The sequence below is a fragment of the Pholis gunnellus genome, assembly GCF_910591455.1.
Source record: "Pholis gunnellus genome assembly, chromosome: 19".
Lineage (NCBI taxonomy): Eukaryota > Metazoa > Chordata > Actinopteri > Perciformes > Pholidae > Pholis > Pholis gunnellus.
In genome coordinates, this window is record NC_136546.1 from 13,386,476 (window position 1) to 13,410,115 (window position 23,640).

The 23,640-nt window shown below is 39.5% G+C and overlaps 2 protein-coding genes across 3 annotated transcripts; one reads left to right on the forward strand and one right to left on the reverse strand.

Moving 5' to 3' along the window:
* Positions 1 to 1,982: 1,982 nt before the first annotated feature.
* LOC306711592 (structural maintenance of chromosomes protein 6-like) lies at positions 1,983 to 8,544 on the reverse strand. The gene is made up of 10 exons (XM_079180601.1): positions 8,426 to 8,544; positions 4,607 to 4,742; positions 4,327 to 4,407; positions 4,020 to 4,157; positions 3,430 to 3,575; positions 3,121 to 3,246; positions 2,852 to 2,957; positions 2,527 to 2,679; positions 2,312 to 2,409; positions 1,983 to 2,098 (listed from the first exon to the last, which is right to left on the reverse strand). The coding sequence occupies exons 2-10, from the start codon at positions 4,682 to 4,684 to the stop codon at positions 2,005 to 2,007; spliced, it is 1,020 nt and encodes a 339-aa protein (XP_079036727.1). The 5' UTR covers positions 4,685 to 4,742; positions 8,426 to 8,544; the 3' UTR covers positions 1,983 to 2,004.
* On the forward strand, positions 8,208 to 19,342 carry tmem18 (transmembrane protein 18). Of its 2 annotated transcripts, XR_013767525.1 has the most exons (6): positions 8,208 to 8,353; positions 8,502 to 8,619; positions 8,786 to 8,840; positions 8,963 to 9,056; positions 9,142 to 10,278; positions 19,260 to 19,342. XR_013767525.1 is itself a non-coding variant. In XM_079180602.1 (5 exons), the coding sequence occupies exons 1-5, from the start codon at positions 8,261 to 8,263 to the stop codon at positions 9,238 to 9,240; spliced, it is 459 nt and encodes a 152-aa protein (XP_079036728.1). In that variant the 5' UTR covers positions 8,208 to 8,260; the 3' UTR covers positions 9,241 to 11,313. The 2 variants fall into 2 exon arrangements, 1 of the variants encoding a protein (XP_079036728.1); XM_079180602.1 differs by lacking the exon at positions 19,260 to 19,342 and having other exon boundaries at positions 9,142 to 11,313.
* Positions 19,343 to 23,640: the final 4,298 nt, after the last annotated feature.

A 23,640-nucleotide genomic window follows, 5' to 3' on the forward strand; every position in this document is an offset into this window, starting at 1 on the left:
GCATAATGGGCTTGTTTGCACATGTTTAATCTGGGGATGAGAGATTGAGAGAGCGTAGGCGTGCTGCGGACTGTGCTGGTGATAATAGAGCGTGTAGGAGGGAGGGCAAACAAACAGTTATTTGGTGGTCTGTCCTGTCATACATTTTACTGATTTCCCATAACAACCAAAGAGCTCCCCTGTGCATCAAACTAAAGCATCTGAAACGATTTGAAATATATTTGTTGCTGGAAATACTCACTTATAGCGGGCCAAATGTGTATTAATCCACAGCTGAAAAAAGTTATGTTTTTGAGGAACGATCACCTGAACTGAACCAGAACTGACTATAGACTATATAGCTTTTAGAACAGGTAGAAAAGGCGTACTAATGGAATATGATACAAAAACTGGTACAGAGAATCACTGCAACCTTTTACAATAAGAGTGCAAATTCTTCCGTTCAAATTAACCTCAATAGATATAGATACAGCTTTTTACCTGTAAATTGACAGTTTGACAAGGAGAAACAAATTATTTCACTGATTACACCTATTTCAGTCCTGAATGGGAGCATAACGAATGGAGAGGAGACACTTTATAACTAGTATTGGGTCATTAAAGGTAAAGTAATGAGAATCATGATGAATGATTTGTGGGTAATTCCCTTAGGCTAAGTCAGCATACCATGCTGACATGCGGAAAGGGTTCATTAAGGGCTCAAAATGTCTGCGAGAGAGCCCTCAAACACTCGATGATGTGACAACGGGAAAAGCCCGAAACCCTCATGGACTTCGCGGGAGCGCGCCTCAAAGTCCGTGAGTCCATAAGGGGGAACATTGGGATTTGTCCATTAAGTGAAATTGGACATTTTCCCACGGCACACCTGGCGATCTCTCACGGCACACTGGTGTGCCTCTGCACAGCGGGTGAAAATCACTGCTCTAGTTAGTGGGAAAAAAACACAAATCTTATTCAAAAGTGACACATCCAATTATGACAAATGTGGGGCTCTTTTAAAAACTATGAATCATGTGATGAACTCAACTCATAAAATAAGATACTATGAATTAAAAAAAAGGTTTCAAATGAGCCTATGAAATACAAAACAAAATGTACAAAATGAAGTGTTTTTATTCATGAAGAAACACATAAAAGACCAAACCCACTTCTCATACACTCATCCTTTACATGTGTATTAAAAAAAACACCATGTTCTTAACCACCGTGAAACTATTACAGTACCTTAATGCACACACAGATTCATGTTAATTGAATATCAACAATTCAAGAAAATGTAAAGCAACAACACCAACCTTCTTGACTTTTTTGTACTTTTCTTTCTTCCTTTTCTTCTTCTCTTCTTTTGCCTTGACTCGCGCCTCCTCATCCACCAGCGGCTCATACCTCTCTGGCAGAAATGCAAAATGAACTTCTCTGTGACTCCTCTCAGTTTGTCTGCCGTTGTCTGCCACTGACTGGCTGTCATCGTGGTCAGAGTGATACAGACTCTCTTGGTGATCCACATGCCGTTGATATTTTGCTGCTCGCACATTCAGAGTTTCACCTGACGCAGAATTTCCGTCAAACAACCTTGATGGAAGAGATTTGGGCTTCATGGTGTCTGCTTGTTGCAGCTCTCTGGGATGTAATAAAAAAAAGTACCACTTTCCTCAGGAGGTCAGGTATGTTGTCAACAGATGTTATGTGCATCAGTGGAAGTGCATTCCAGTGGACCGCCTCGTGTGGAGGATTTGGCACGAAGCCCTTAAAGGTGCAAACCTTTCCTCTTCACGAGGCTGACCTTCATAGGGTTTCAAGTTGAATGTTTCAATGCACATCAATAACAATAATTGCAATAATGTGAATTATGACCTCCTGTTGGACTTGAGGTGGAAAATGTCCTGAACTATGCTTTGATGCATAAAGAAAACACAAACACTGCATTTGTCTCTTAACTCAATTTGGTTTAATGAATTTTAAATATAAGTAATCTTTCTTAAGACTGAAACCAGAATAGCAACACTACTGCTCCTCGTCTTGACTTCTTTGTGTGTTGTTGCCACGGTCTGGATCTTTGAGACGGAGGATGTTGATGATTTTACTCACTGGAAGAGAGCTGAAACAACAAAGAAGAAGAGCAACAAAGATGTGAGTGCCTTTAAGGTGAAGTGGCTGATGCTCTTTCTACTACTAAAATCCCCATGGCCTTACTCCCGAATGAATTACTTCATCACAGCTCATTTACTAAGAGAATATGCAGTAACTAAGTGAACAAATCCCAACCGGGTGGTGTAACTGCTTTGATAAGCGAGGTTGTGTCAGTGAATACCTCATGCTCTGTGGAGTGAGGAAGATGAACTGTCTGTAGCGTTGACCAGCAGCCACCTTCAGCATCTTGTCCATTGATATTCTCCTGTTCACCATGTCCTAATGGAAGAAAAGAAAACCCCGCGAATTAACTTTCTCCAAACTTTTCCTTCTCCCTCTTGATGCTCTTGTTCAGACACAACTTGCAATAGATCAACGAAAACGGTCTCTTATTACCATGTAAACATCAAACTCGTCGAGACAGCGGAAAGGCGCCTCCGTGATGGCCCAAAGAGAGAGAACGAAGCAAACGGTGGAGAAGGAGCGCTCGCCTCCGGACAGAGAGCGCATGTCACTCAGGTCAGCCTTGTTCCCCTGGCCCGGCTGCACCTTCAGAGGAGAAATCAGTATCATTCTTCTTTACACAACCTGGCTAAAAAGCTGTGGCAGACATGTCTCGCGGTTTTAAGAGTGATGACAATCAATAAAAAAATGCAACGTGTTCTCATTTAGACTTTTCTCCTTGCTGCTATATCGTTTAGTCTGGTTAGTTTGGTCTTACTGAGATGGAGAGGGTTTCATTCTTGTGGTCAAAGGCCATACTTCCAGTGTAGCCTCTCTGGGCCAGCATGCTATCAAAGTAGTATTTACAGCGGGCCGACAGGAACCTGCAGAGGAAAGGGCCATATGCACAAAGAGACAAGTGTCACAACTAACATTTCTTTTTTTGATTTTGCTAATCCATTCGATCGAAAATAAATAATATGAATATAAATGAAAGAGCTTTTCATTTCTCGTCATTTTCCTGGACATAATTTGTTGACATCTCACCTCCTGAGCTCAGCATACACCTGGAGTCTCTGGTTCATGACACTATCGAGACTCTTGATGAAGCTGTTGAGGTACTTCATTTGCTGTGCCATGTTCTTGTAGTTCTCCAGAGCCTCATGATACTGCCTAGACATGGGAAGGTGAAAGAATGAAGGTTTTTGTGTTATAAAGAAAAGGAAGAAAAGATTACATTTCATTCGAGACATTTGATAATAGTGTAAAGACGTAAAACTAATGCTTACACTTATGTCATGACACTACAGCTCAATCACTACATTGTCATGTGATACCCTGGTCTAAGGGACGTACCTCACAACCTCCTCGCGGTCCCCCTGTTGTTCCTGCTGGGTCGTGATCTTCACCTTCAGACGGTTGATCTCACTGTCTAGACTCCGGGCTGTCCGTCGTACTTCTACGCGCTCTGGACAGATTTCCGTGGCCTTGGCCACAGATGTCTGAACCGCAGGGTGAAACAAAACCTTTGGTTTCTGAGACTCAAAGCAGGTGGTACTAAAAATGTACAGAAATTGTAACATTTGTGCTTCAACCTCACAAAAACAAAGAAAATACAACGTCAATGCTTTTGTGGGAATACTGCAAATGCTAACCACACATTTGATAAGTGTGCTCTGTGTATTCATGAAGGTTTTTCTCTGATCTCAGACTTTAATTTAAACACTATTACTTTTACTGAAAGCAGACAGCTCACCCTCTGGTATTAAAATACAATTACTGCCTCGCAGCTGTATGCATAACGCCCCGGCCACAGTTATTGCGGGTGCAGAAGCATAAATACTAAATAAAATGTTAAAAAATGGTTTCATCTGTTAAATTAGCCATGCAGCCCTGCGAGGAAGCCCTCTGCGTCCAGTTGCCCCGTGTATCTCTGTTTGGCACACCTGAAGTTCCTGCTCTTTGCTCTCCTGGTTGGCCTCAAGGGTCTGGATGTTGCGGAGATGGGCGCTGCGTTTCTCGTCATAGTGTTTCTTGTGATGCCTGCACTTCATCACATCCTGATCAGCCTTACTCAGCTCCTCCTGTAGTAGAGTGGTGAGAGTATCATATCACCTGAGGCGTCTGTGCTGATTATTTGGAAATCATACATTTATGTGGGACGTTTCCTTCAGTCAATACTCCATATTGTCTTTCCTCTGTGTGTATCTACTGAGATGATTATTGTGCTGCACTGATGTGTTCTGTACAAACCAGGGGATTGAGGTCCTCTGACTGAGGCTCTTCCATATTTTGTAGGTCTGTCAGCTCCAGCTGTAGCTTTGTGGCTGTGGCCTGGAACAAATAAACAAATTCATTAAATATATCAGTGTATAATACTAGACTTTTGATTTGGAAATTCAATTATATTCTTTCTTTTTCCAACTGAAAGGTCAAATGTTTATGGACATAATAATGATCAGTTTGCCTGTCTGATACTAGAAAACAGAAGGGATTATCATTATGAATTGTGTGTTAGCGGTAAAAGGGTTACTTTGATAGTCCTCTGCTCTACTTGGGTTCTTCTCAGCAGCCCTTCGTTCTGTTTGATGTCATCATCGAGCTTTTTCATCTGTTGCTGGAAGCGAGATTTCTGAGCTTCCTGGTTCTCTATCTCCCTCTGCAAGTGCCTGAGAGTAAAAAGAGGAACCAGCAGACAGAGAAGGTATTAAGATAAAAGCATCTCTTACAACCACTCCCTGTTGGGACATGTGATGCCCACCAATGTGTTGTCACATGTGTGACAACACAGAGAGAAAAAAACTGACTAATGTGTGAGACTGGAGTATCCAACCAGCAAGCGATCATATATTAGCACAAAGATAACATGTTGTGAGCGTGATGCCCACCAATGTGTTGTCACATGTGTGCGAAATGAGACGGCCTACGCTACAGAGGACTTCCTGTTTGCATCAACAGCTGTTCCCGCCCCGCCCCCTCTTGCTGCTCCCATCGCCTAACATCCCTGCTCAACAGGATTATATATATATATAAATATATATCTAGTATATATATATATATATATATATATATACACATTTATAGTGTGTATATATTTATAGTATATATACATTTATAGTGTGTGTATATATATATATCTATATATAATCCCTGCTCAGCAGGATTATAAATATATATACATGTAAATACTTTAAAATAAACACCTTTTCAGTATATATACTTGTGTTTAATCAATTATTCAATAATTAATTCATAGATCTTTTTCATAATATTGTTTTTCTAAATTAATCAGTTAATTAAATCAGTTACTATGTTAAATAACTAATTTTCAATCAGTTATAATTCTTGTAATTAAATGTATTTATCAATAACTTTATTTCATTTCATTCACATACATATATATATATATCTATACATATATATATATATAGCAATCTTACGGCAGAGGAAATCAATCAAGACAGTTAACATTAACAGCAGCAAAACTGTTAATAAGGTCCGTTTGTTCTGGTTCAGGTTCTGAAAGAAAGCAGAGAGGATGGTAGAAGGAAAGTACAATATTAAAATTATATTAACTTATAGTCATAGCGTAACCTACTGGCAACCATGGCCATAAGCAGGATTTTATCAATACAGTGGTCCAAACACTGAACTTATTAAAAGGGTTCATGGACACACCACCAGAAAAAAAAGACTTATCTGATATAAATATGTGCAAAGTGAGATGTTTGGAGAGCAAATAGTAAACAATAGTTTTCAAATCTTTTTGGAGCCAGGCTGTAATTTCATTAAAAATGAAGTTTGTTCAATAAAATCAACCTGCACCCAACCTAATTCATGATATAGATTAGACCACATGGGATCACCTTTTGGCTTCAACTTATTTTTCTGCAAAAATATGGAACCATACATTCTGCCATTTCTCGACTCTTCTCTTTCCACCATGAGTCACTCAGCAGTGATTGTCAGAGCTAGCTGCACCACAAACATTCGTTTGGACACCTGCATTTGCTTTGACAGTCTTTTATGTTACAAACATAAGTCCTGCCAGTACCCTCGACGTGCGTGAAGGTGCGAGGGCCCGATTAATGCTGCTTGCATTCATTATGTAAAAAATACATTTTGTCAAGGTTAAATGTACGAACCATTGTGCTAATCATGGAAATATACCGTAAGATAAATTTGAAAGCCAACACTGTAATTTTTGAAAGACATTTTGTCACTGTTTCAACAGTCAGAACTAATATTTAACCAACAAACAAAACAATAAGTGCTAGTTGCAAACTAGTCTGCTTATTCAAAGCAGTAGAGAGTAACCTTCCATAAGTTCTCCTTGTTTTGTAGTCCTTTTTTGCAGAGCATAAGTTGCATTTCACCCCTCACCCCATCCCCCATCACTCTTTTGATCTCTGTTGGTTTGTATTTTGTAACATTGCAGGTGCAGATCTCACAACAATTTCAAGGCACCCTGTGACATCTGTTCCTAATGTGTGTGCACCCTAAATGATCATGCCTGAAAGACAGAGAGAGAGAGAGACAGATAGACAGACAGAGAGACAGACAGACAGAGAGAGAGAGGCCTCCTGAAGCTGTGCAGGGTAGCAAGTCCAGACATGTCAGAACTCATTATGCATCTTCATCTCCCGATAAACACACCAGCCCAGCACACACTGGGGCTTGTGATTGATTCACACAACAGTAACACTTGCTGACTGCAAGAGGACATGATGGTGATCCCTGCATTGTCTTGTTGTGCGTACTAAGAGCATAATACTATGTTCTTCTCCACCTGCCAATTATTTTCCCAGGCCAAATACTGGAATTCAAGTGTGAATGAGGTGGAGGGAGCCATCACAGATAATAAAGGAAAGGTCGTCCACAGACTCTTTGGAAAGTGGCAGGAAGCAGTTTTCTGTGGAGACCCACCCTCAGCCACATGCATCTGGAGAGCAAGTATGACAAGTTTCTTTCATAGGAATGCACTGAACGCCTTTTTGCATTGCATATCTTCCTATGACAGCATCTGACGCAGTGGATGTTATTTATGTGCAATGTAGATGCAATGCCAGTAGACCTTGACCAGTACTACGGTTTCACCAAGTTTGCTATTGAACTGAACAAGCTGGACCCATCCCTGAAACTGCTGCTACCACCCACAGACACCAGACTACGTGTGGACCAAAGGTACAAGAAAATAAACTGTATTTTCATGCACTTAGGTAGCGGTTATTGTTGCCGTTCAATAACCTGATTTCTGTCAGTAAACAGGAAGACGATTTCAAAGACATGGTTAAAACAGATTTCTGTCAGAGAATCAGTGTATCATCTGGCATCAATATAAAAAGAAACAGCTCAATGTCAGTGAGTATCTGAACACCTTTCATCATCTGATGTGGATCTCAAAACAAAATGCTCAGCCAACCCTATGATAAAAATACGGTAAGTATACCTACATAATGTACTACAGTCAGAGAGGAGAGTAACAGCTTTTTTGAACGGTCAACGTTAACGTTACCTTAAGTTTTTTAAATCAGGATAAGGCTCTATCTCTACAGTAAACAGTTAGGTTAGCGTTCCCTTAGCTAGCTAACGTTAAATTTGAATTTGGGGCTTTGTTTTCTGCAGTTTTGTGTCTATCTAATGAGTTCTACTGTCTTAAATTAACAAAGTCATTATTGCGCTATCTACTGCCACCCACTGGCATGGAAGAGTATTACAATCACTATTACTTAGCCAGCCACTATATTGCAGCTCAGACACTCAGCAATGGCAAACTATTTGCAACAACTAAATAATATTTTTTTGGACTCATTAAGTGAAATTGGACATTTTCCCACGGCACAGCGGTTGAAAATCACTGCTCTACAGCAGCAAAAAATATATAATACTACAAATAGCTAAATACTGCAGTATTTTCAGGAGTTGGCTGCTGAGCACATTCACTAGGGATTGTTTTTTTTAAGGACGGCTCGACCTGAAAAACAGCTTAAAAGATTATGACTACTGAGCATATACTGTGTATAAGAAGTGAGAATAAACCCGAGGGTGGCTGTAATGTAACGTGGATTAAACTGCCGTAAAACCTTCAACGGAGAAGAAGACGCCTCTGTGACGTCATTCTACTGCGACAAACCGCCTGGACTTGTTTACAGAAGGAGCTTTAGGCTGAGCAGGGTTTTTGTGGAAAATGACGGACCAAAAAGCAGAGAACGTTAGCTCTATCCCCATCGATGAGTTCAGCAATTTAAGAATCACATCCATATGGACGTTTCTCATGTCTGTAAGTTACATTTTATTATTTCATATGAGTACACGCTATGGTCATAGCTATCCCTGCTAATAGACAGGTTACCTTTAAACCATCCTCTTGGAGCAGTTATGTTCCGGTGACAGCTGCCCAACGTGTTTTTTTTATTTACTGTGCACAGGTGCAGTGGTCGGAGCCTTGGCTGATCGGGCTGTTGGTGTTTCATGTCGTGTGTTTGTTTCTGACCGTGGTGACGTGCAGATACTACAGAGCGCAGATTTGTCACTTCCTGCTCATGGGTAAGTGAATAAAAGAGAACTTAGCAGTGTGTGTTACCAGTAAACACTGAATAAGATCTCAAAACCAGTTAAGTAAATCCTGTAAACCTTGTTGGATTCGTTTAACAAGCATATACGGCTGTATTTTTACTTTTATTTACTGACTGACATGATCTCTATCTTACAGTTGGCCTGGTGTATAGTGCTGAATATTTAAATGAGCTGGCAGCCATGAACTGGAGGTAAGACAATTGTTCAGCTACTTTCATGTGGTAAAAAATATGTATGTGGAGGCTCTGTTGTTCAAAAACAGGACACATTCAGTCGTGAAGAAGATTTCATGAAGCGTAATTATTTTTTGCAGGTCCTTCTCTAATTTCCAGTACTTTGATTCCAAGGGCATGTTCATATCTTTGGTGTACTCTATTCCTCTTCTGCTGAATACAGTCATAATTGTGGTAAGCTTTATTGTTCATCCTCAACCTCAAGTCAAATGTAAAAAATGCGACATGATACGTGAATGTTTGTGTTGTGCATTGACAGATGGTGTGGGTGTACAGGACATTTTCCACTATGACTGAGCTGAAGACGCTCCAGCTCAAGCGAAAGGCCCGCCGAGAGATGAGAGAGAAGAATGACTGATCTCTCCTGGGCTCCATTTGGAGGTATTAAGAATCCGTGTCTCTGCCATGCTCATCCTGAATTTTGGAAGAAGAAGACAGATTCCTTCTTGTGACCATAAATAGATTGTTCGTTGATGTCGGTCAGGACTGGGGGTCTGTTTCTGGTAACGACTGTTGAAAAAAATGCCGGCGAAATACTGTACACTATGATATACGAGGACCAAAGGACATTTACTGTTTTGTAATAATGTTGTTTTAAAGTTATTGAAATGCACAAAGAAAGATAAAGGGTTTTTGAATGACTTGTATGTAACTGTTGATTTGCAGCTCTTAAGTTAGATTCAAGACACCAAAAGTGTGTTATATGGATCATGGAGAAGGGAAAAAATATATATTTGTGTTATCATGCTGTCATCATTATTTGTGTAAGGATAGGTTCGGCATTAATCCATGACTGGTCATTATCAATCCGTTGATTAAGATAAGGGAAGAGCATATTGACAAAAATTGCTTCTGCATCTCGCAGGAAAGCAATGAGGTATTTACTTTATTCAACAAATCCTCAACAGGCTAAACTCACGTCAATATACATTAGTGTTATGCTCGCTTTACTTGCTCCCAGAATGAGTCAAACTTGACAGCTCTCACACAGCGGTGGGGGTTAAAGGGGAGAGTTAGGTCTCATGACCTGTCAGTCGGTCGAACAAGGACTGACAGTCCGCCACGCGAGAGGGGCGGCTGTTTCATGAAACTGGGATAACCTCTTTGTGCAAAACAGTAGAGCTTTTTCACAGCAGATATTTGCAGCAGCAGCAGCACCCATTTTCAAGAAAGGCTAGTGTTCAGGCTCAATATACAAATCTGCTGGCCTGTTATGTTATTATGAATTATTATGAATCCAAATTATTGATTTAATACTTTTGCATGGATCACCTGTGAATTAACTCTGCCAATGTTGTGGCTCTACTCCTCCAGAATAGACAGTATGCAGAGATGTACGAGCACCAAAAGGCCTTCATAGGCATTTTATTTTGAGAAAGTTTTGAATTACCAAACAGTAAGTAAAGCAAATATTCAATATATAATTCAAATGCCGGAATATACACTGAAACTGCTACACAGTATGTCTGGAAAAACTAAAGTTTAGTCATCTACATTAAGAAAGGTGTCAAATGTACAGGTTAAAACTGAAACCTCTTTATGGTTTCAGTGAAGGCCTGAGGATGTTGTTGCACCACTAGAGAGCAGTATAAACTAGATGACATGAGACAGGTCCCGGTGGCCGTAAGACATGTTCCTATGGAGTCTCTAAATGCATCTGATATACTGTATGTGGGTGTTCTTTTCTGCATTCAACCGTCAGGACCCATTAAGTGTGGACATGTCATCATGGGAAGTTATTAGATGACGGGGAGGAAAAGAAATGGATGTGCTGTAATGGTGCAGGTGGTGTGTGTGTGTGTGTGTGTGTGTGTGTGTGTGTGTGTGTGTACATGCGTGTGGAGATTTGTCAAGGCTCCATCTCTTGTGTAGGACACGCATGTATTGCCCGCTTTATGTTACACTTTATCAGGTAGATCTCAACTAATGCAACCAGCTCAACTTATCTTGGCACTTGAGTCATGCCTAAATTAATAAGTATTAAAACATCCAGACCAAGTTCAGAAGTTTCTCTGTGAAACAAAAGATTGGAATTGACACTACACTCTGAAATAAGTTGCAGCCAAAACCACTAGTTGATGTATCGCAGACATGGCTGCTTTCCTCTGGTTTGACATGTAAAGTAGTACATTGCACAACATCCAGTCAGCTGCAGTCCTTTGGGTGAAAACACTGTGGATGAAAGAAACTCACTCCTGTGAGAAAGAGAGTGACCATAGTGTTCAGGCTGAAAGGTGAGCAGAACAGCGGGCGTGACAAAGATCGGGAAACGACGCCTTGAAGTCCATCTTAGAACAAACAACCCATTGAACCGGGAGGCAGATGAGCTGCGAGATCCATACCTATTAAGAACAAGTAGATGAAGTCTGATTGGGCAATCAATAATCAAGTTGGTCAACTGACAAGTGAAAAAACAAGTAAACCATCAATAAAACGGATAAAGTTGTCAATGAACGTTGTAGACTGAGGCTGGTTATTGCATCAGGAATGTTACACCAGAGCTGTAAGAAACATTTTGAGATCCTTGCCCAGAAACTGACATGCTCATCAAAGATGAATCATGTCAATGCATTGCATGTGAGCTGAAGCTGAGGTTCCCACAGGTCTTATGCAGTCACAACTTTACAGATGGCGAACTGTGGCATACAGAGATATAGATGTAACATATATTAGTAGTGTTTAGTTTTATTTGTCACGTGTAATTACATAAGGTACATTTCCTGTAAAATGCAATCCCACCAGTTCCTGCAATAATGTGCATGGGGAGAGAAGGGTTGTAAATCATCTCTTGGCAGGATAGAGCACCGCCTATGTTCAAAAGAACCACTCTTTGCAGGGTTTGGCAGTGTAGTTTGGTGCTGATTCGGTAGCAGGCGGTGATGGTGCAGGAGTAGAAATTCCTCAGTATTTAAATGGTTACCCAAATATCCTCGAGCGTCTCAGGTGAAACAGTCTCTGCCTTGCCTTTTTCTCGACTGAGTCAGTATGTAGCGCCCGGTTCAGGCCCTTAGAGAAGCGAACACCAAGGTTCTTGAAGCTGTTTACCCTCTCCACTGAGGACTCACTGACATTAGTAGTTCCTTCCCTTCTTCGTCCACTATCAGCTCCTTAGTCTTGCTGATGTTCGGGGGCAGGTTGTCGTCCTGACACCAGTAGGTCACATCCTCTACTTCCGTCAGGTAGGCCTTTTCATTGTTACCTGTGATCAGGCCCACCTGATCAAAGTTAATGATGGTGTTGGAGTAGAAAGTTGCTAATTATCATGTTATCAGGGATAATAGCAAGATGGCAAAGTTTACCTTTAACAACAACATTTCCCGTTATATTGTATGTTCCCTGAAGTACCTTTAATATCATCTTAGTATTACACAGTATTTTTTCCATTAATACGGTTATTGCAGTCCTTCATTGAAGTTACTTTACTTACACAAAAAGCTCTGTAAGGTTCCAACAATGTTTGGCTGCACAGTTTGTAACTGACCCACTGCTTGTCATGGCCATCTCAAGGGAACTGCTGAGCCTTTGGTGGCTCTGGAGGGAGCTGCACATAATCTGATAAATTCCCTCAAATGACGTCACGTGACGCAATAAATGTATGTAGAAGTTTTATGTATGAAAAGCATTTCAACTATTCACCTGCACGTCGTCCTCACAACTCACAAATGTCTGAACAGAACTTCCTTGAAATGAAATGACAGTGAGGGAAGCTAAACCAAAACGTGATTTTTGTTTTACTCCATTTTAGAGGATGTGAATAGGCAGATGTTGTATTGGCCAGAAACAATCGTGCACTTTGAGTTTACATCTCGAGCACAGAAAGGAAATGAGCTCAAATGATGTGTTTGCTGTCTGCCACAATGTTCTCTCTCACTATTTCTATACAGTTTATGTTGGCTGCTGCTGTGGTTCTCAACATCTGTGCTGTATAATCTACTGGTGAAGTTGTTTGGCAGGACTCTGTATTTATTACAATGTTATGCTAATAAGAGCAGTTTTAACCTCTTTTCCATAAATCTTGTACCGGTTGTAAAAAATACCTTCTTGCACAGCAGCAGGGCTTAAATAAAGATGAATTTATAGCATTTTTCTCTTCCATACCAAGTCTAAATAGATTCTACAGTGTTAACAACAAACATTCATACTGCATGTTTCACTGTGCCAAACACTTTTTTTACATGAGATTTGAGAAGAAAATATCATAATTAAAAATGATGTAGATTATTTTACCAGCCGTTATGGTGTGTGGCTGGGCTCGTTTTACACCCACACAGGTGTGTAGTTATTATAAAACGTGGCTGGTGTGATCAGCACCAAAACAGCAGACACACTTCATGACCAGCTGGTGAACATCGTGGTTAGTGACTCAAGAACCAGAGATGTTCCTCAGGAGTTGGTAGAGACCAAAGACGGAGCTGAAAGAGAGTGACTACTTGCATTTGTCAGCTGACCACAAACAGGGCTCCCAAGGTTTTTAGTTATTAATGGCAAAATGAATTGTACCAACACAATAGTGTTATGTTACCTTGATATATTGTAGGGAAGGTGTTGCAATTTGCCAAAAATATTAATACCGGAGAAGGCCTTTCAACAAATAAAATAAAATAATAATGTGCAACTCCCCTCCCCACTTCAATCAGTTCATGCAGTCTCTTACAAAACACTGTAAGAATTAGTGTATATACCATACATCGTTATATACAGTTATGTATAACAATGACAGCAATGTTAAACTGTGTTATCAAGCATTCATAATGCTAACTGTAAATACACTAGTTAATGGATCTTTTATATTGATGTCGCATACGTTAATAAACACCTAAAATGTCACTATACTCGCTTACAACTAGATTTAAGTGTGTTTTAAGCAATCATTATGTGTTGTACTACTTATAAATGCTAAATAGGGGGTAGGGGGTTTAAATGAAACATCATCCCGTAGCTTTAGGGATTGAAGGCTGCATGCTTTGACCTGGTGGGGGTGTCCTGTAGCAGCATATCTCCACAGGTTGAGTCACACTGACTTTAGCATGCTCTGTAATACAATAAATGAGAAAAGAGAGGGAGAGTGAGGGGGAAAACTGGAATAACTGATACAGAGTGATAGATGAGTCACTCAGTGTGTGCTTATGAATGAGTCAGTGTGATAAACATGATTATATAGATATATTTTATTAGAAATATTATGCACACTGGTGATATAAAAAGCCTGGTGATGTCTGATGAAGACTAAAATATAATCATTACAGTATGATGTCCTTTCATTCATGACTTTTATTTTAAATTCAGACATATACCAAATTGTATTAATTTAACCTTTTATTAATGTATTTGAATTACAATATGTCTCCAGGGTACAGATATAAGCCTCAAAGAGCTTGAACTCAGTGATTCACTCTAAGAGAGTCATCGATCAACCTGTATCAATTTCCACAGTACACACCGATGATGACCTTCTTTTATCATCGTTTGCTTTAAGAGTAGCTACTGAACATCAGCACACATTTCTTATTCCAACATGAGAAATTTAAGTTGTTTTTCTTCTTAAAAATGACCTGGACTCGCATGAATGTCGTAATAAAAAATTGTATTAGCAAATTCAACAATTTTGCTTTAATGGCAACAATTTTGAGGGTTGTTAAATATAATTATATTATATATATAAATATATATTAGTATTAGTTTATTATATAAATACTAATTATATTACTATAATTTGTTGTTCAAGCAGTTACAAAGTGCTTCACAATTCTGATTATATGGTACCTATATATTTTTTATTGTTTGATTATAATTTGTCTATTCTATTGTTGTGCTCTTGACTCTAGCAGTACTTCGCCTGTATTTTTATTTCCTTAATATCTTTACTATATATTATTGTTATTGTTGATTGCATGCACCAAACATCAAGGCAAATTCCTACTTAGCAGTAAACCCAATTCTGATTCTTTAGCATGTGAAACCAAGTCAAAATGTAATAAAACGTGACAGTGGTAAGCTGAATTAAATTAAAGACAGATACTGACTTATTGGGCCTTACTAAAAAGTTGCAGATTGTTTTAAACATTAGGGTCTTTGCAGAAAAAGTTCCCAATGAAACAAGTTTGATTTTAGCAACTAAAATAATAAATTGTTGGCTACTCCAAAGAGTGTAGCCGGAAATGTAGGTGTTCAGTTTCAAGAGCGTACTAGATTCAGGAAGTGTTACTCCGCTCAGGAGATTGTTTCGGTTTGTTTGTCTATTTGTCAGCAGGGTTACAGACAAAACTACTGGCACGATTTTCATTCAGCCAGGTGGAAGGGTACATAGCACGGGCCAAGGAGGAACCCATTCCATTTGGGAGCAGATCCCAATCACGAATCAATCATAAACTAGATTTGTGTTTATGTAGGCGAGATAATGACCAACATCATCATCAGGGTACTCCTCAACATTCTCATCATTTCTTTATGCATGCTGCCGTTTTCTTCATGCCAAGTCTTTCACTGTGGTCCTTGACAAAACGCTTACGTCACACAACGTCTCCATGATGCAGGGACCTTTGTGTGACTACACACAGTAACAATGAGATCATAGAGAACAATCTCATTATACTGTGTGCCTACAGCCATTATTATCCAGCAGTAACAGTGCCAGATGAATAACATTTGCAAATGACCATTAGAGGTTGTTTCAGCCAGATGTGTTTTGTCTTAAAAGTCCTTTAACTGTACCAAGAAAGCATGTGTGAGTCAATGTACCTACCTACAGATAATTATTTTTGCTTGGAAATGTCCTACAGAGACCAATGCAATTTGGTACCACATAAATAAGGGATTTGCTTGAGTAGAAATTTCCATTTGAACTCAAGTAAATAGAAATTCATCATTCTTTAGAAAATGTTTACATTTTTGCATGTTCATCTGCCCTGCTGTGCCCCGACTCAAAGACTCTTCTTACTTACGATAATTGGATGAATTATTTGGAGGCAGACCTATTCAACATAGTTGCTATTTTTCATATTATTGGTTTATGTGCCCACATTTTCTGTGTAACTGTTGGCATATCTAACAATTACAATTTTGACATTTTAACATTTTAACATTTTAACATTTTAACATTTTGTACTCTGATCATGTTCATCATCATGCCCTGGTTATAATTAATTTACCTGTCCCACACCAAATTTGTCAAACTGAGTTACCTGTCTTTGACACAAGGACTTGATTTAATGGTTTATCTGCACAACAAAGTTTGATCTCACAGATGGACCCAGAACACTAAACCCTAAACATCCCTCGCCAAAAAAACAGGCCCTAAAAAGAGATGTGCTGAGGAGGGAAACAGAGAACCAGAGGTGTTGAGGTGATGGAGATTAAACGATAAAGACAACTGGAAGAATGAAATATATTTTTCAACAGAGTGAAATGTTGAAATACATCAATACTTCTGTTTTGATAAAAAACATTGGTTATCTCAGGAATTTAAGTTGACAAAGTTTAGATATTAAGTTCATAGAGTAATACTGCAATTCATCACGGGTTTATCAAGCAGGCAGATGGATGTTCTTTCCTTTGAAATTCTGCCAAGTGTGTTAGTCTCCCAACATAATATCATAAATTCATGGGTGGACACATGCAAACACCCTTACATAAACACATAAAAATGTATCTGAGGTCATGAAATGCACGGTATTTATCAAAGGAAAAGAAAAGGCAGTCAACTTTACATGCAGCCCCAGTCTTAAGGAGAATAATAGCAGGGAAGATGAAAATGGAGCCATGGATGGAGGATCTGCTGAATGAAATAAGCGTATTAATGTCCATTCTCACACATATCTGTCTGTCTGGACAACGTGTACACTCTAGGGACAGTGTCTCCATTGTCACTTATGCCAATTTGGTGCTCCTATCTGAAATGCATGAATCATAGCCCATTATTGTGATGAATTTTACCTCATTTCCTCTGTGCAGCTGTAGAGAGGAAGAGAAGACAGGTTGAATCCATCACTTTACAGTCCATGTTTTCTCCAAAACATCTTGTTGACAGATCAGTCCTTTCAAATAATCGTGTAGGAGAAAAGAGACAGTACAGCATATACATACTTTTGATTTAATGACCATCTCACTTCCTATTCATTTAATGACTCATTGCTCCCTCTGCAGAGAGAGGAGGGGGGGAGTTGGTGGTGTCGTCCCAGCATGTTGCGGCTTAGATGCGCTGTAGCGCAGAATGTCAGCATGAGGCCCAATGGGAGGTCTCCGTAGCACTGTGGTTGTTGAGTCAGGATACCCCAAGGTGGTGGGTACTGTACATTTGTCGTCTTGACTGCAGAGAGCTCTACATACAGAGGCCCCCATACCTTCTTTGCATACACTTTAATCAGCAATGCTGACAGATGCTAACTGACAGGTTTGTTATTTTACTATCTGCTGATCCTTTCCTTGGCCAACCCTGTTGGTTAAACAAAATTCTGTTTCAAAATGGCAGACTAAACATAAAAAAAGCAATTCACACAGGCAATATGGAGTTCATTATGGCAAAACATATATATATATATATATATATTCAAGCTGAACATGTAACAGAATATGTTTACACGTGCACCAGTATCCTGATTATGACCGGGTCTCTGATGTCTCCCAGTTATACGTGTTGCTCATGCAAACATAATTTCCTGGTTTCAGAAACCCTAATGAGAAACCTGGATATCTGAAATACTTTGATAGAAACAAGGATATTGTGCCATGTAAACACCTCATCCAGGTTTCTGAACATTCTTTGTTGGTCCACAACATAATGGCAAATATGGTGAGAAATCAAGACACAATCACATACAGGTGATCAGAAACCTGGATACTGTAATGGTTTTACATTATTTCTTTCCATGTTCCATGTCAACGTCATTAAAAGCAGAATAGGACTGAGAACTGGCATACTAGCGTGCACGTACTGCAAATGCACTCGATATGTATCAGTTAGCTCTGTGTGGCGGTCAATCATCCTTTGAAACAATTTGGATTCAATAAAGATACTTAATTCAAATTCTTAGTACTTTTGGGCAATCGCTTTCTTGTCAAGAGTTAGCTGAGAAGATTGATAGCATTCTCATGTCTGTGTGTTAAATATGATGCTGGAGTCCTGTTAGCTACAAAGACTGGAAACAAGGGGAAACTGCCAGCCTGGCTATGTCTGAACGAAAAGATGAAAACCTAATTGCTCATGCTCTTTAACTCTTAATTGTCTTAAGTTGTTTAATAAATTGTTTTTAATTGACTAAAAATCCCCTAATATTTAAGGGTATAAAATGTAGATGTACACTACCGTTCAAAAGTTTGGGGTCACTTAGAAATGTCCTTATTTCTCGAAGAAAAGCACTGTTTCTTTCAATGAAGATAACATTAAATTAATCAGAAATACACTCTATACATTGTTAATGTGGTTAATGACTATTCTAGGTGGAAACGTCTGGTTTTTAATGAAATATCTACATAGGAGTATCTGGAGCATCACGTTTGTGGGTTCGATTATACTCTCAACATGGCCAGAAAAAGAGAACTTTCATGTGAAACTCGCCAGTCTATTCTTGTTCTTAGAAATGAAGGCGATTCCATGCGAGGAATTGCGAAGAAACTGAAAATTGACACGAAATTGTCTGGGTGACCCCAAACTTTTGAACGGTAGTGTATGTGTATGTTTAATTAATGGCAGGATTCACTGTTTAAAACCTGTTTTTATGCTGCTGTACCCTGCCTGGTCAAGTGTGAAAAACAAAAAGTCTCCCTCTGTTTCCAGTCTTTGCTAAGCTAACCATCTACTGGATGATAAGATAAGATAAGAAACCGCTTTATTGAACCTCAGGGGAAATTCAGCTGTTGAAGCAGCACAAAGACAGAAATAAGTACAGATAGAAAGAGAGGTAACAATAAAAAATATGAAAAAATAACAGGTATATGCAACTGGTATAAAAGTAGAAGCTATACAAGAATGAAGTATACAAGAGCAATTGAAATCTGGGGAAGTGCTTTGAGAAACTGGTTCTCCAGCATATTACAAACAACGTCCCAGCCTGAACCCTCACCCGTTTGCAACAGATCCACAGAGGATGCCGTCTCCACGGCCTCCTCCCGTGAGTACCGATCTTCAAATGCTTTCCGCCATTGTTCAAATACCATTAAATCACAGTTATCTAAGAACACACAAGTTACAACTAATATATTAAACACTGTAAGAGATGAAAATAAGTACTTTGGGTGTCTGATTGTGTTGTGAAGGATAATATCTGGCGGAGTAAGATGGAAGATTTCTATTAAAATATAGATTTATTTTTTATAATCACAAGCCTTTGTTCTTTGTCTTTATCGCTAAAAAATGTTTCTTAGTACCGTGTATCTGTCTAGACAGGCGAGTCATCATCTCCATCTCCATCTCCATCTCCCGAGTATGACCAGGATTCACATGTGCCACATCAGGAGGCTCCGACCTGCAAATTCTCAGATCCCTGAGCTCCACGAATCAGTCCACCATGCTCACCTCTGGTGATGAACTCTCTATCCGATCGTGTCATGCCAGGTATAGATGTTATATATCAAATATGTGGTTCTTCCTTTTCACCAGATATACTTTAAAATATGGTTTGCTCTCTTATATATTGTGCAAAAAACAATTTGTGAATACGATAAGAAAGACCCACGTACACGTGGTGGTGGTTGAATCAGACAGTTTTATGTGTCAAATGGTTCTTGGAAATGATCGACAATGCCAAGAAATGATTGTTGGTCGTTGCCAACAACCATTTCACTCATAAAACTGCCTCATACACTGCCAAATACAACTTTATTTCCAATTTCCACTGCTAATGTCATATAAGTCTGTGGAAGAGCATGGTGCTCGACATTTTACACAGCAAATACAAATCTCTCTGATGGATCAGCCTCTGCCGATATCTCACATGGTGCATTTTAATAAATAAAATTGTGTTTAATCAAATTACCACAAACTGACTTATATAAAAAGTAAATCAACAGCCATTCTTTTCCCCGAGGTCCACATTTAATTGGTTAATCTGGTCATGCCGAAGACCAGAGCAAGTTTTATTTTGCATTAAATATTATATTTCTTATCTGTGTGCACATGGCTAGAATAAACAATAAAAGCAGATTTTCAATCATGCTCAAACCAAATTTGGGCAGACAGGACATCTCCAGCTTTAAGGGTAGAAAATGTGTGACTCATTCTCTGCACATATCAATGTAAAGCTGTTGCTTACAACGCAATCCCATTCTGTCTCTTCCGTCATCATGTCACTCTTTTTTTCACTGCTGCTACGTATCTGGCAACGTGTTCTCTCACTATGATTGAAAATAAGATCAAGGCAGGATGCCCTTTCACAACATAAATTGTCTTCCACACCGCAGGCAGAGACTGCTGGATGCCTGCTCTTCTTCTCCCATAAAAGAGTAATGCACAGGGCTGTCTCATCCAGTTCTCTGTCAGCGTTGTGCTGAATTAAAGCTGAATGCTCCCCACTGATCACCAGGCGCAGCCAACAGCAACTTGTCACGATGTTTGATCTTCACGTACAGATCGTGATGACCCAGTCAGAGCAGGAAGAAACGGTAATGGTATATTGTAGAGAATTATGAACCTTGAATCAGTAGTAAGGATAACTTTACCCACAATTGGTAAAGTGTAATTGCGTGAATGTTTAGACAGCTCCGATGGGCAGGTGGCACCTTGCATGGTAGCCCCTGCCATCAGTGTATGAATGGGTGTGAATGGGTGAATGATGACATGTAGTGTTAAAGCGCTTTTGAGTGGTCGAGAGGCGCTATACACCTCTAGGTGTGTAATTTAGCGGTCTTTATATGTCTTTGCCCAAGATTATGTGGATAATATACGGAAAAAGGTTGTGGGATATCTACAAATTATGGCATATTGCTAAATGGCTTAAGTCAAATAGCAGCCTTATGAAGATTGACAACAACCATTGAGACGTTTTTTTGTACAGATTCAACAAACAAGGTATGACGTATTAACAACATGTTTCCCACTCTTTCCATGCTTTAGGATAAGGTTTGCTTACTGGCTGCTTGAAAGGGGTATCAATCTTTTCATCTCATGTGGAACTATTTGCACACTCTAATGTGTTCATTGAGTCTTACACAAATGTATATGTACACTGGTTAAACACATCAATGCTGTTGGTATTAACATTTCCTACCAAATTTATAAATATAGGCATTTCAGGAGTTGCACGCCACCCACTGTTTAAAATCAGCCCTGAAGCTTGCAAGGATGATGCTGACAGAGTCGCCCTATCGGGACTTATCTATGTCATGGAATTTATACATTTAATAAACAATGTTAACGGCCGCTAATCAGAGGCCAGGATATGTCACCGAGCAACTCCTGCCTCACACATCCATCCAGTTAGGCTCAGACCTCAGGGTGAAGTTACACTTTTAGTAGTTTTAGTTCCTTCTGAAAACTATTCCAAGTGGCTGGACTAGAAAACACAAAAGCTCTCATCTCACATCTCTGTTTGAGCCTGAGGAACAAAAAGAAAAAACACATCTGGGGATCTGAGAAAGTTGTCACTTCTCCTCTATCTTCATTGCATACTGCTTCTCTGTCAATCTCTCCCATTCGGTCATTCTGTTTGTTATCTTTCCTCTGCAGGTTAACCCCCGTTGGAGACAGACATATTCAAGAATACACCAGGCTTACACTTTGGCCACTTTGCCAGTCCATCACCAAAAAAGAAGAAAGGACATTATTCACTTATGTAGACAATTACACCCACATGTCTAGGGAATGTCTGGGCACAGAGAGAATCACTGTTGAGATTTAATTCAGGCCTATGAGAGGTGACAGCCACTGAGACACCGTGTTTCCTTCTATCCCTCTTCCAGGTCATGAATTCATACATGTTCCAATCTCCTCCGCTTAAATGTCAGGTACCAAATGATGAAGCACCAAGGGGTCTGACAAGCGATTCTTTTTTAAGTTTGTCTGAAAATAATCGTGAAGCCCTGTCTTTCCCTCCGCTGACGCCCTTTTGCGTCAGCAGCCATGTTTGCTGAGGTTTCCGTCTGAGATGGGGAGACTTTCTCTTCCTGACGTTTCCCCTGCAAAGACATTTCTGTCACCGGGGTAATTTCCCACGACAAGCCAAAGTGCTGGAGGTTACGCAAACACCCATAACATACAGCACCTACCGAAAGCACAAAGGGTGTTCACCCGCTGGAGACGGAGATGAAAGGAAAGATGAGAGGGGGATGTTGGGACCTCAAAGGCCAGATAGAAAATACCAGCTCTTTTTTTTCCTTCTTAAGACAGATTTGTTGCAATATTCAATGATGAGTAAGGATGAGATACAGTCTCTCTCCTCAAAAATCCGCCACACACATTGATACTATGCTGATAAATGTCTGAAACTGAGACTCATACAGTGCACCTGATGTTCTTTGTCATTGAAAATAAAAATATTGGTTGTTTGCTTTAACTCACCCGGAGACTGTAATATAATTTTGAAGATAATAGCATTTATGGGAAAACAGAGACCTTAACTTTCTTTCCAAATTCGAATGAATGCATGCAGCAGGAATGATGTCATTGCTAATGCAATAAGCCAAAGCGGTTGTCTTAATACTGTGAAATCTGTGACTCCGTATGATGACTCAGACTGACTAAAACAAATAGAAGTCAAGTCATGCTCACAGAGAAAGAAAAATGCATATATCCCAACTGTGTTTAAGCAGACCTAGTACCGGCTATTACCATGCAATCTGCCCTCCATTAGTAATGGGATATAGATGAATAAACCAGCCTTAGGAGCTTGGTGCTCATTTAATTTCATTTAATGATTCTCCATACCGGAGCCTTTACAGTATGCATGTATGTGCATTTTGTTGACCTGTATTGTATCTGTATGAATGAATTATTGATAATTAACAGAGCTACTTTCTATTATGTGCTGGGTTCAAGCCACAGAGGACTCAACATCGTGCTGTAAAATCTCAGTCCACATCACCACATCTTCTGTTGAAAAATGTATAAAGCGCACCGTCATATATCCCGACAAAGAGACCATAAGACAAAAAAAGCCGTTGGAAACAAAAGGCATGAATAACTTTGGTAAAAACTATGCAGATGCAGTACAGTTGAGAACACGGGTTCTACACCGAGCTATTCTGAAGCTTTCAATCTTATCACATGATCTCACATGACTCAAGGAAATTATATATTGGGAGTCGAGAAAATGTATGTTCGATGACAAAGGCGATCAGTGAAATAAAGTCATGTTTGATAAGTTCCCTTCTGGTTGTGATTAATCAAGTAACATACCAACAGCCTCTTATTCCAGCTCACGGTCGCAGTAAACACATGGATAACGTTGTCAATTCAAACAAAAACACTTGCTTAGTTTAGGCAATAAAACCAATTAGTTAGGTTTCGGAAAAACATCATGGTTAGGTTTAAAATCATGTTACATAAGTACTGGAAACACGTCACAAACATCACTAATGTAACTCTAAAATAACTCAACACTGGTCCCCTGATTGAGCATCCTTTGTTTGTTTGACCCATCATCCTCCCCCTTCCGCCATCAGCCTTTATCAACATCATCACACTCCTGAAGAATTTTCTCTGAGCGTCAAATAATGACATTGATGGGTTTATATTGTAGTTAGTTGAAAACCCGGTGTGTCTCATACAGACAATAATGGGTGCCTTGTGCGTCGACATCGGACGCTGAGGGGTGTGACACAGCGTTGG

What these genes read in the sequence shown, in the direction of transcription:
- tmem18 (XM_079180602.1), top strand. Translation starts at nt 8,261, where the DNA reads ATGACGGACCAAAAAGCAGAGAACGTTAGCTCTATCCCCATCGATGAG. An exon ending in TATGGACGTTTCTCATGTCT is followed by an intron (nt 8,354 to 8,501) that starts GTAAGTTACATT and finishes TACTGTGCACAG; the next exon opens with GTGCAGTGGTCGGAGCCTTG. An exon ending in TTGTCACTTCCTGCTCATGG is followed by an intron (nt 8,620 to 8,785) that starts GTAAGTGAATAA and finishes TCTATCTTACAG; the next exon opens with TTGGCCTGGTGTATAGTGCT.
- LOC306711592 (XM_079180601.1), bottom strand. Translation starts at nt 4,684, where the DNA reads ATGAAAAAGCTCGATGATGACATCAAACAGAACGAAGGGCTGCTGAGA. An exon ending in TAGAGCAGAGGACTATCAAA is followed by an intron (nt 4,408 to 4,606) that starts GTAACCCTTTTA and finishes TATTTGTTCCAG; the next exon opens with GCCACAGCCACAAAGCTACA. An exon ending in ATGAAACCCTCTCCATCTCA is followed by an intron (nt 2,680 to 2,851) that starts GTAAGACCAAAC and finishes TCTCCTCTGAAG; the next exon opens with GTGCAGCCGGGCCAGGGGAA.